The 12536-nt window shown below is 41.9% G+C and overlaps 1 protein-coding gene across 1 annotated transcript in view; it reads left to right on the forward strand.

The window, feature by feature from the left end:
* The first annotated feature begins 10456 nt into the window (after positions 1-10456).
* Positions 10457-12536, forward strand: part of LOC124795840 (facilitated trehalose transporter Tret1-like) — a 55793-nt gene continuing 53713 nt past the window's right edge. Inside the window, exon 1 of the mRNA XM_047259922.1 lies at positions 10457-10747. Within this exon, the coding sequence (XP_047115878.1) occupies positions 10457-10747 (291 nt within the window). The remainder of the gene's footprint in view (positions 10748-12536) is intronic.

A 12536-nucleotide genomic window follows, 5' to 3' on the forward strand; every position in this document is an offset into this window, starting at 1 on the left:
AACTGCCATGAAGACTGCGTGAAATGACGTTATTCCAAGATAACACTCGCTCGCATTCTGCTACACTGTCAAAAAACACTATACCAGAGTGGGGGAAGTCATTCCGTATGCAACTTATTCATCTGATCTTGCGGCCTCAAATTTTCACCTTTTCCGCTCTCTATCGAACAACCTTCAAGGAACTTCCCTTCCGGATGAAAATTCACTCCGATCATGACTAAACGAATTCGCCTCAAGAGCACTTGATTTCTACAGTTGCGGAATCGAAAAGTTACCCCAGCATTCTAAGAACAGTTTTAAATAGTGAAGAGGAATATATTATTGATGACTACAGTCTCTGTTATGTGTATCGCATTGTATTGTATTGTATGGAACTGGAGACCTAGAAACGTCGGAGAGTTTTCGTCCCTGCCGTAGCCCTCAGTGGTTCACAACCCCGCAACAGGTTCCAGCAGTCGACTCAATCCACGGCCGCTCCACACCGAACCCAGGGTTATTGTGCGATTCGGCCCCCAGTGGAACCCTCGGGAACGTCTCAACCCGACGAGTGTAACCCCAAATGCCGGCCGCGGTGGCCGACCGGTTCTAGGCGCTCAGTCCGGAGCCGCGCGACTGCTACGGTCGCAGGTTCGAATCCTGCCTCGGGCATGGATGTGTGTGCTGTCCTTAGGTTAGTTAGGTTTAAGTAGTTCTAAGTTCTAGGGGGCTGATGACCACAGATGTTAAGTCCCATAGTGCTCAGATCCATTTGAACCATTTTTTGTAACCCCGATGTTTGGGTGGTAGAGAAATTATGGTGCACGCGTACGTGAAGACAGTGTCTGTGCAGCAATCATCGCCATAGTGTAACTGAGGCGGAATAAGGGGAACCAGCTCGCATTCGCCGAGGCAGTTGCAAAACCTCCTTAAAACCCATCCACAGACAGGCCGGCACACCGGATCTCGACACTAATCCGCCGGGCGGATTCGTACCGGAGACCGAAACGCCTTCTCGCCCGGCGTTACACCGACCGGCTAGCCGTGCGGGCTCCTTGTCGGTGTTTTCCACATATGCCTTTCCTCTCCGATTCTGTGCAGAACCTCCTCATTCCTTACGTTATAAATCCACCTAATTTTCAACATTCGTCTGTAGCATCACGTCTCAAATGCTTCGATTCTCTTCTGTAGTGGTTTTCCCACAGTCCGTGTTTCACTACCATACAATACTGTGGTCTAAACGTATGTTCTCAGAAATTTCTTCCTCAAATTAAGGCCTATGTTAGATAGTAGTATACTTCTCTTGGCCAGTGCTAGTTTGATTTTGATACCTTTCACGCTCCGTCCGTCACTGGTTATTTTGCTGCCCAGTTAGTAGAATCTACTTCATGACCATCAATCCTGACGTTATGTTTCTCACTGTTCTCGTTTCTGATATTTCTCAGTACTTTCGTCTGTTTGCGATTTACTCTGAATCCATATTCGGTACTCATTGGACTGTCCATTCCATCCAGCAGTTCATGTAATTCTTCTTCACTTTCACTCAGCCTAGCAATTTCATAAGCGAATCTTATCATTAATATCCTTTCACTCCTGAACCTTTCTTTTATTTCCATCATTACTTTTTTAAGGTACAGATTGAACAGTAAGATCGAAAAACTACATCCCTGCCTTACACCTTCTTTAGTCCGAGCATTCGAACATCTTGCACAATTTTACATTGTCGAACCCTTTTTCCAGGTCGACAAACCCTACGAATGTGTCTTGATTCTTTTTTTTAGTCTTGCTTCCATTATCAGCCGCAACGTCAGAACTGTCTCTCTGCTGCCTTTACCTTTCCCGAAACCAAACTAATCGCCATCTAAACATCCTCAATTTTCTTTTCTATTCTTCTGTATATTATTCTTGTCAGCAACTTGCGTGCGTGAGCTGTTAAACTGATTGTGTGATAATTCTCGCACTTGTCAGCTCTTGCAGTCTTCGAAACTGTGCGGATGATACTTTTTCGAAAGTCAGATGGTATGACGCCAGACTCATACGTTCTATACACCAGCGTGAACATCGTTTTGTTGTCGCTTCCCCAAATGATTTTAGAAATTCCGATGGGATGTTATTTATCCTTTCTGCCTTGTTTGATCTTAAATCCTCTAAAGCTCTCTTAAATTCTGATTCTAATACTGGATCCCCTATCTCTGCCAAATCCACTCCTGTTTCTTATTCTATCACATCAGATAAATCTTCCCCCCTCATAGAGGCCTTCAATGTACTCTTTCCAGCTATCTGCTCTCTCCTCTGCATTTAACAGTGGAATTCCCGTTGCGCTCTTGTCATCCCCCTTGCTTTTAATTTTTACCAAACGTTGTTCTGACTTTCCTATAAGCTGAGTCCATCCTTCCGACAATCATTTCTTTTTCGATTTCTTCACATCTTTCATGAAGCCATTTCGTCTCAGCTTCCTTGCAATTCCTATTTATTTCGTTTTTCAGCGTCTTGTATTTCTGTATTCCTGAATTTCCCTTAACATTTTTGTATTTCCTTCTTTCATCGATCAACTGAGATATTCCTTCTGTTACCCATGGTTTCTTCGCAATTACCTTCTTTGTACCTATGTTTTTCTTTCCAACTTCTGTGTCTGCCCTTTTTAGAGATGTCAATTCCTCTCCAACTGTACTGCCTACTGAGCTATTCCTCATTGCTGTATCTACAGCCTTAGAGAATTTCAAGCGTGTCTCGTCATTTTTAGTTCTTCCGTATCCCACTTCTTTGCATGTTGATTCTTCCTGACTAATCTCTTAAGCTTCAACCTTCTCTTTGTCACTACTGAATTGTGATCTGAGTCTACATCTACTCCTGGGTATGCCTTAAAATCCGGTATCTGATTTCGGAATCTCTGTCTCATTGTGATGTAATCTAACTGAAATCTTCCCGTATCACCAGGCCTTTTCGAAGTATACATCCTCCTCTTGTCATTCTTGAACAGAGTATTAGCTACTATTAGCTGAAATTTATTACAGAACTCAATTAACCATTCTCCTCTTTCATTCCTTGTCCCAAGCCCATATGCTCCTGTAACCTTCTCTTCTACTCCTTCCCGACGTCTACATTCCAGTCCCACATGACTATTACATTTTCATGTCCTTTTGCGTACTGTATTCCTTTTTCAGTATCTTAATATAATTTCTCCATGTCTTCAACTTCAGCTTGTGATATTGGCATGTGTACCTATACTATCGTTGCCGGTGTTGGTTTGTTGTCGATTCTGATAAGAACAACCCCATCACTGAACTGTTCACAGTAACTCACTCTCTGCCCTACCTTCCTATTCATAACGAATCCTACTCACGTTATACCATTTTCTGCTACTGTTGATATTACCATATACCTATCCAACCAGAAAGCCTTGTCTTCTTTGCATTTCACTTCACTGACCCCTAAAATATCTATACTAAGCCTTTGCGTTTCCCATTTTCAGATTTCCTATCTTCCCTACTACTTTCACGTTTCTTGCATTACACACCCCGACTCGTATAACCTTATCCTTTCGTTGATCATTCAATCTTTTTCTAATGGTCACTTCCCCCTTGGTAGCCTCTCCCGGAGATCCGAATGGGGGCCACATCTCCTTTGGATAAACGTTATGTGAGTTCAGTGAAGTTTTCCATTGCCTTCTACATTCTCATACCGTTGATTTTTGCTGATTCTTCCACCTATAGGGGAAGTTACTTTTTATCTACGGAAAACAGGTTCGTATAAGATTGAATTCTGTAATTTGTGGTCGGAAAACAAACAAACTACGTTTTTGACCTACTGATGTTTGTTTACCCCGAACCAGTTTTCGGCTTATTCGGCCTTCGTTAGGAGACAACTAGTGTCCACAAGAGATACTGAGGGTAGGAAAACAAACACTAGAAACAAAGATACTATATCACACACAGAATCTTTAGTCAACACACTAGGTGAGGAACGCCTAATCGAGTGCTCATCACTAATGTTATGCAACAAACATGGTAAAGTAGAGTTTTCTATTACAACACACAAACGGACAGTATCAAATACAGTGCACAACGAAAAAACGTAATACTGAAATATACGGGTTCTATGCACATAATACGAAAGGTTGTGAGCAAAAACTAAGTGAGGTATATGACAATTCCATAATGGTACAAGTTATGGATATCAGTATCATCATTGGAATTGAAAACAGAATATGTGGCATATTGATTGACTCATGTGAAGATGAGGAGTGGGGATGTGCTCAGTTGCAGCTGATCGTTTAGAGCTAAATGCTTATTTACCTGAAGTACTTCAAATAAGCTAACTTGAGGCATTTGAGGTAAATAAGTACTTAGCTCTACATCATCACCTGGTTCTAAATTACCAGTTAGAGCTCAGCACATGCCCACTACATCTACATCTACATGGATACTCTGCAAATCACATTTAAGTGCCTGACAGAGGGCTCATCGAACCACCTTCACAATTCTCTATTATTCCAATCTCGTATAGCAAGCGGAAAGAATGAACACCTATATCTTTCCGTACGAGCTTTGATTTCCCTTACTTTATCATGGTGATCGTTGCTCCCTATGTAGGTAGGTGTCAACAAAATACTTTCGCATTCGGAGGAGAAAACGTGATTGGAATTTCGAGAGAAGATTCCGTCGCAACGAAAAACGCCTTTCTTTTAATGATGTCCAGCCCAAATCCTGTGTTATTTCTGTGACACTCTCTCCCATATTTCGCGATAATACAAAACATGCCGCCTTTCTTTGAACTTTTTCAATGTACTCCGTCGGTCCTCTCTGGTAAGGATCCCACACCGCGCAGCAGTATTCTAAAAGAGGTCGGACAAGCGTAGTGTAGGCAGTCTCCTTAGTAGGTCTGTTACATTTTCTAAGTGTCCTGCCAATAAAACGCAGCCTTTGGTTAGCCTTCCCCACAACATTTTCTATGTGGTCCTTCCAATTTAAATTGTTCGTAATAGTAATACCTAGGTATTTAGTTGAATTTACGGCTTTTAGATTAAACTGATTTATCGTGTAACCGAAGTTTAACGCGTTCCTTCTAGCACTCACGTGGATGATCTCACACTTTTCGTTATTTATGGTCAACTGCCACTTTTCGCACCATTCAGATATCTTTTCTAAATCGTTTTGAAATTTGTTTTGGTCTTTCGATGACTTTATTAGTCGATGAACGACAGTGTCGTCTGCAAACAAGCGAAGACGGCTGCTCATATTGTATCCAAAATCGTTTATATAGATAAGGAACAGCAAAGGGCCTATAACACTACCTTGGGGAACGCCTGAAATCACTTCTGTTTTACTCGATGACTTTCCGTCAATTACTACGAATTGTGACCTCTCTGACAGGAATTCACAAAACCAGTCACATAACTGAGACGATATTCCATAAGCACGCAATTTCACTAAGACCTGCTTGTGTGGTACAGTGTCATAAGCCTTCCGGAAATCCAGAAATACGGAATCGACCTGAAATCCCTTGTCAGTAGCACTCAACACTTCATGTGAATAAAGAGATGGTTGTATTTTCTAAACCCATGTTGACTGTATGTTAATAGACCGTTTTCTTCTAGGTAATTCATAATGTTCAAACACAATATATGGTCCAAAATCCTGCTGCATATCGACGTTAACGATATGGGCCTGTAATTTAGTGGATTACTCCTACTACCTTTCTTGAATATTGGTGTGACGTGTGCAACTTTCCAGTCTTTGGGTACGGATCTTTCGTGGAGCGAACGGTTGTATATGATTGTTAAGTATGGAGCTAATACATCAGCATACTCGGAAAGGAACCTAATTGGTATTCAGTCTGGCCAGAATACTTGCTTTTATTAAGTGATTTAAGTTGCTTCAGTACTCCGAGGATATTTACTTCTACGTTACTCATGTTGGCAGCTGTTTTCGATTCGAATTCTGGAATATTTACTTCGTCTTCTTTTGTTAAGGCATTTCGGAAGGCTGTGTTTAGTAACTCTGCTTTGGCAGCACTATCTTCTATAGTATCTCCATTGTTATCGCGCAGAGAAGGCATTGATTGTTTCTTGCCGCTAACATACTTCACATATGACCAGAATCTCTTTGGATTTTCTGCCAGGTTTTGAGACAAAGTTTCGTTGTGGAAACTGTTATAGGCATCTCGCATTAAAGTCCGCGCTAAATTTTGAGCTTCTGTAAAACATCACCAATCTTGGGGATTTTGCGTCTGTTTAAATTTGGCATGTTTGTTTCGTTGCTTCTGTAACGGTGTTCTAACCAGTTTTGTGTACCAAGGAGGATCAGCGCCGTCGTTTCTTAATTTATTTAGTATCAATATCTCAATTGCTGCCGATACTATTTCTTTGAATTCAAGCCACATCTGGTCTACACTTATATAAATAGTTTGGAATAAGTGGAGATTGTCCCTCAGGAAGGCGTCAAGTGAATTTTTATCTGCTTTTTTGAATAGGTATATTTTTCGCTTATTTTTCGAGGATTTGGAGATTACAGTATTCAATCTCGCTACGACAACCCTGTGTTCACTAATCCCTGAATTGGTTTTGATGCTCGTTATTAACTCAGGATTATTTGTTGCTAAGAGGTCAAGTGTGTTTTCACAAGCGTTTACTATTCGCGTGGGCTCATGAACTAACTGCTCGCAATAATTTTCAGAGAATGCGTTTAGCACAATTTCGGATGATACTTCATGCGTACCTGCGGAATTAAACATGTATTTTCGCCAACATATCGAGGTTAAATTAAAGACACCACCAACTACTATCGTATAAGTCGGGTATGTGTTTGAATCAGACTCAAGTTTTCTTTGAACCATTCAGCAGCTGTATCATCTGAATTTGGAGGTCGGTAAATGAATCCAATTATTATTTTATTCCGGTTGCCAACAATGACCTCTGCCCATACTAACTCACAGGAAGTATCTACTTCAATTTCGCGACAAGTTAATCTCTTAAGCTTCACATTAACCAATCAGCTACCCACATACTCCCAGAATTCCAAAGCAGTGCCCACAATCATCTCCATAAACCTGTATCACAATAGAATTGTCATATGACTGACTTTGTTTTTCCTTATAACGTTTAGTATGCTTTAATACTGTGTCTTTTCGCTACGTATGCGCTTGCAACTATCCATCTTGTAAATTTTAATTTAACATGTTTGGTGTATAACATGAGGGATGAGCTTGGCTATGACAGCTGTCATCTAATGTCATGACCAAGAAGTCCGTGAGTCTTGATAGTAGTGATCTCTATACTGCCTAAATGTTGATCTCCAGATGCCTGAACGTGCCAACCAAAGATGCTCCTGTTTCGTTTATTACCCGATTACAACACGTCTGCCAAGATATGTTACGGGAACACAAAATGAAAATACTTGTCTATTCTGCTCTCCCATCAGCCTATTCATGGCGTATTGGTATAAAAGTTCAAAGCCACAAATAAGTAAAGAATTTCTATCACGTACAGACCGGAGGAAATTTTTTGTCCAATTGCAACATGGCGGACTATGTAGATAACAAGCATCTATAGGCGCGTCAATTTCCATGATCTGAAATCAGACATCTTCATCATAGTCTAATAAATAAAGTCACGACACTCTTTGGCGCGGAAGCTGTTACAGTTTGACAGCTGAGCCGACAATAGCGCTCTAAGAGGTGTAAAGTAGACAGTCGCACTCGTCTTAAGGATAATGTTCGTTTTTAATTACGTTACTACTTAATTAGTGAAATAGTTGTTAGAATTATGCTTTCCATGTGGTAATAAATTATCAACAGACATAAATTATTATGAAATACATGTAAAACCAGCCGAATGACTAACTCAGTGCTATAAACTACAACTTATTTCTGAAGAAATATTTTCGATGATGGGTCTTTTTCCGGCTTACTCCGCTGAAGGCAAGAGAATATAAACATATATTCATTTATGCGAAACCTATATGTCTGATTGACACTTAAACATTTTTATGGAGTCTAATGATTCGCCCATTCGAACAGTTCCCTCAGCTTTCTAATACACGAATAAATGTGTAAATGTAATTAAATTTGTTTCAAAAGCGAATTTGTTGATGATTCTTACCGTTTGTGCTTCAAATTTAGCAACGGTTGTGGAACTGGTTTCTTCTGTGTTGGGAAACAGTTTTATTGCTTTTGACTATTTATTATCACGGCTGAGTCGTTTTCTCTTAATGTGCAGACGTGGTGGCTTATTTCGCACACTACAATAAGTATTACATTCCATATAGTTTCTGCATATTCCCAATTCACTGACTTGACTGGAAGTGTCGAACGAAACTCCACTTTGTTGAGTAGACACACAACGTCTTTTTGTAAAAGATCAGGTCCCCGGTGCTTACGAGCAATATTTTGTTGTTAAAGGAAAACGACATTATTTGGTAAACATCTGTACGTTACAGCAGAACCGTAAATAAACTCTCCTGTAATGTACCGATTCGTACTTCGGGTATTTACGAATCTGAAGAATGAGAAAGGTGGTGTCATTTGGTAGTTATTGTCGATTTTTGTGGCACCGCATAAACTCCCTATTGTAAAAGCTATGTTGCAAAATCAATATAAATGTCAGATTCGCATTCATCCGACGTCGTTTTCAGAATTATTTTCTTACTGTCCTCTTGGCGCTGCTGTCACTGTGGGCAACAAGAAGAGCACGAAGTGTCGCGACTGTTACGTCGGACTGTGCCTACATCCAGATAGTATAGAGATCACTGGTTGATAATATCTTTGTTTCCAATCTTTGGTTTCCTACGCTCTAGTATCCCTTGTGGACGCTAGTCAGTTGTTCGATGACGATGACCTAACAAGCCGAAAACTGGTTCGAAACAAATAAATATTATTAGAACATAAATGCTGTTTGTTTGTTTTCAAGCAAGCAAAAATAGTTGTATCACCAAGAAATGGCGAAAGGATGCTTAGATAGGGTGAAATTTTAATCAGCATATAGCTATGACGTGTAAACGTTGGAGAATCAGTTTCATAAGTTTCGGATGTGATGTTGAGAGAACAAAAAGTGTCATCTACATCTACATCTATCTACATCTACATCCATACTCCGCAAACCACCTGACGGTGTGTGACGGAGGGGACCTTGAGTACCTCTATCGGTTCTCCCTTCTATTCCAGTCTCGTATTGTTCGTGGAGAGAAGGATTGTCGGTATGCCTCTGTGTGGGCTCTAATCTCTCTGATTTTATCTTCATGGTCTCTTCGCGAGATATACGTAGGAGGGAGCAATACACTGCTTGACTCCTCGGTGAAGGTATGTTCTCGAAAGTTTAACCAAAGCCCGTACCGAGTTACTGAGCGTTTCTCCTGCAGAGTCTTCCACTGGAGTTTATCTATCATCTCCGAAACGCTTTCGCGATTACTAAATGATCCTGTAACCGAAGCGCGCTGCTCTCCGTTGGCCTTCTCTATCTCTTCTATCAACCCTATCTAGTACGGATCCCACACCGGTGAGCAGTATTCAAGCAGTGGGCGAACAAGCGTACTGTAACGTACTTCCTTTGTTTTCGGATTGGATTTCCTTAGGATTCTTCCAATGAATCTCAGTCTGGCATCTGCTTTACCGACGATCAACTTTATTTGATCATTCCATTTTAAATCACTCCTAATGCGTACTCCCAGATAATTTATGGAATTAGCTGCTTCCAGTTGGTGACCTGCTATATTGTAGCTAAATGATATGGGATCTTTCTTTCTATGTATTCGCAGCACATTACACTACATTGAGATTCAATTGCCATTCCCTGCACCATGCGTCGACTCGCTGCAGATCCTCCAGCATTTCAGTACAATTTCCCATTCTTACAACCTCTCGATGTACCGCAGCATCATCCGCAAAAAGCCTCAGCGAACTTCCGATGTCATCCACAAGGTCATTTATGGATATTGTGAATAGCAACCGTCCTACGACACTCCCCTGCGACGCACCTGAAATCACTCTTACTTCGGAAGACTTCTCTCCATTGAGAATAACATGCTGCGTTGTGTTATCTAGGAACTCCTCAATCCAATCACACAATTGGTCTGATAGTCCATATGCTCTTACTTTGTTCATTAAACGACTGTGGGGAACTGTATAGCACGCTTTGCGGAAGTCAAGAAACACGGCGTCTACCTGTGAACCTGTGTCTATGGCCCTCTGAGTCTCATGGACGAATAGCGCGAGCTGGGTTTCATACGATCGTCTTTTTCGAAACCCATGCTGATTCCTAAGGAGTAGATTTCTAGTTTTCAGAAAAGTCATTATACTGGAACATAATACGTGTTCCAAAATTCTACAACTGATCGACGTTAGAGATATAGGTCTATAGTTCTGCACATCTGTTCGACGTCCCTTCTTGGGAACGGGGATGGCCTGTGCCCTTTTCCAATCCTTTGGAACGCTACGCTCTTCTAGAGACCATGTTTGTACAGGCTCCCTGGCGTATATGTCGGTGGGAATGGCGGTGCTGTGGAACGCCCCCATGATGCCGCGCCTGCAGCAGAACACGTCGCACATCGTGCTGACGGCGGACGAGGCGTCGTGGATGACGTCGGTGCCGCCGCTGGTGGGCATCGCGCCCAACTTCTTCACCGGCTGGCTGGTGCAGCTGGTGGGCCCGCGGCGCCTGCTGCTCTGCACGACGCTGCCCTTCCTCGTGGCGTCGCTGTGGCAGCGCTTCGCCACCACCTTCGCCGAGCTGCTCGCCACTGTCGTCATCTGGGGCGTCGGCATCGGCATCGTGATCCCGGTCAGTACACAGCACTGCTCGGTGTCTAACAGGTGTCGGCTGCTGCGCTAATCTTAAAAAGTTTTATGTCCTCATTTTCAGAAAGCAGTCAATTACATACCGGCACGCTGCAACGCACAGCTCGTAATCATGAGACATAGAGGGAGGAATCTACTGTCAATCTTAGCAGAATTGTTACTATTGTGGCCGGCATGCGAAAGAAAAAACACTGTCGGAACATGCCTTGAAGGATCAACGGTGCTGCTGACCGGCCGCTGTGTCATTCTCAGCCCTTACGCGTCAGCGGATGCGGATATGGAGGGGCATGTGGTCAGCACACCACTCTTCCGGCCGTTGTCAGTTTTCGTTACAGGTGCCGCTTCTTCTCTAATAGCTCCTCAATTGGTGTAACAAGGGCTGAGAGCACCGCGCTTGCCAGCAGCACTCGGTAGGCCTGGACGGTGTAATGGTACTTGAATTACGTAACCATTGCGGCACCTCATCTGAACCTCTCACTACCAGTAATATTCTACTGTGTTTCTGTAAAGTAGTTTATATATTTCTGAGACAACATTCAGATTTCATTTCATTAATGTAGAGGTACTTTGATACATCGATATGTTTATATTGCAATGATATTATTCTTACGTGTATTCTTTCTTTTGTCACTATGATCTTTGACGTACTTGTAACTCTGATTTTTGGGCGCGTAAGCGATTATTAGTTGTTAGAGAGTCGGACCTTGAGAAAGTCAAGTCTAGGACGTCATGTTGGAAAGACGCATAACGTAGTCAGTATATAAAATGTGAACTTTAACAGTGAGGAAGATGTTTTCAAGTATCTTTTGTATTGTGAAGTGATGTTTTGTGTGTTACGTGATATTGCAGCGAAAGTAATAAAAAAGAAGTGTAACTTAAATTCGGAGTGCTGGTTACTTTTTTACATCACCATTGTCCTGCAAAAGTGTAATCTTCAAGAATGGTTTGTGAAGCGCATCTACAAAACTTTTGAATATCGCAGAATAAAACCTAGGCCTCTTTGCATCCGAGCTTGGAATCATTACCAGCCGGCCGCTGGTGGCCGAGCGGTTCTAGGCGCTACAGTCTGGAACCGCGCGACCGCAACGGTCGCAGGTTCGAATCCTGCCTCGGGCATAGATGTGTGTGATGTCCTTAGGTTAGTTAGGTTTAAGTAGTTCTAAGTTCTAGGGGACCGATGACCTGAGATGTTAAGTCCCATAGTGCTCAGAGCCATTTGAACCATTTTTTTTTAATCAATACCACCTAGATTTTCGACGATTGAGCCATGATTTTACAACGAGACCAGCGTGGGAAACACGAAAAGATGAGTGCCAAGTTTATTCATTATTACATGAAATGGCTTTATTATCTGTGCTCTAATGACATCTGCCACATAATAACTTCGTTGTTGCCCGAAAATGCAGTATTTAGCAGCGTGAGCAACACCACAATCATTATTAAATTTTGACCTTTGTTGTGGTAGGGTTGTTAGAACGGTCACCCATCCAAGTGCTGGCCAAGCCCAACAGTGCTTAACTTCGGTGATATGACGATGTTCCCACTGCGGAAAGGCTGTTGCCAAAATTAAAAAAAAAAAAGAATAACGGCACAAAAACTTCTAATAATTAAAAAATAACCTGAATTTCCCCTTTTAGTATAATATACGTAGTAATATCTTAATTCAAGCATCGTCGCGTCGGGAGACCTCTGAGAGAATTAATAAAAATAAGAGGGTAACAGCAGCTATCCTTTCTAGAACAGCATACTTTCATTATTACTGGGTATAAGCT

This window comes from Schistocerca piceifrons, chromosome 4, assembly GCF_021461385.2.
Source record: "Schistocerca piceifrons isolate TAMUIC-IGC-003096 chromosome 4, iqSchPice1.1, whole genome shotgun sequence".
Taxonomy (NCBI): domain Eukaryota; kingdom Metazoa; phylum Arthropoda; class Insecta; order Orthoptera; family Acrididae; genus Schistocerca; species Schistocerca piceifrons.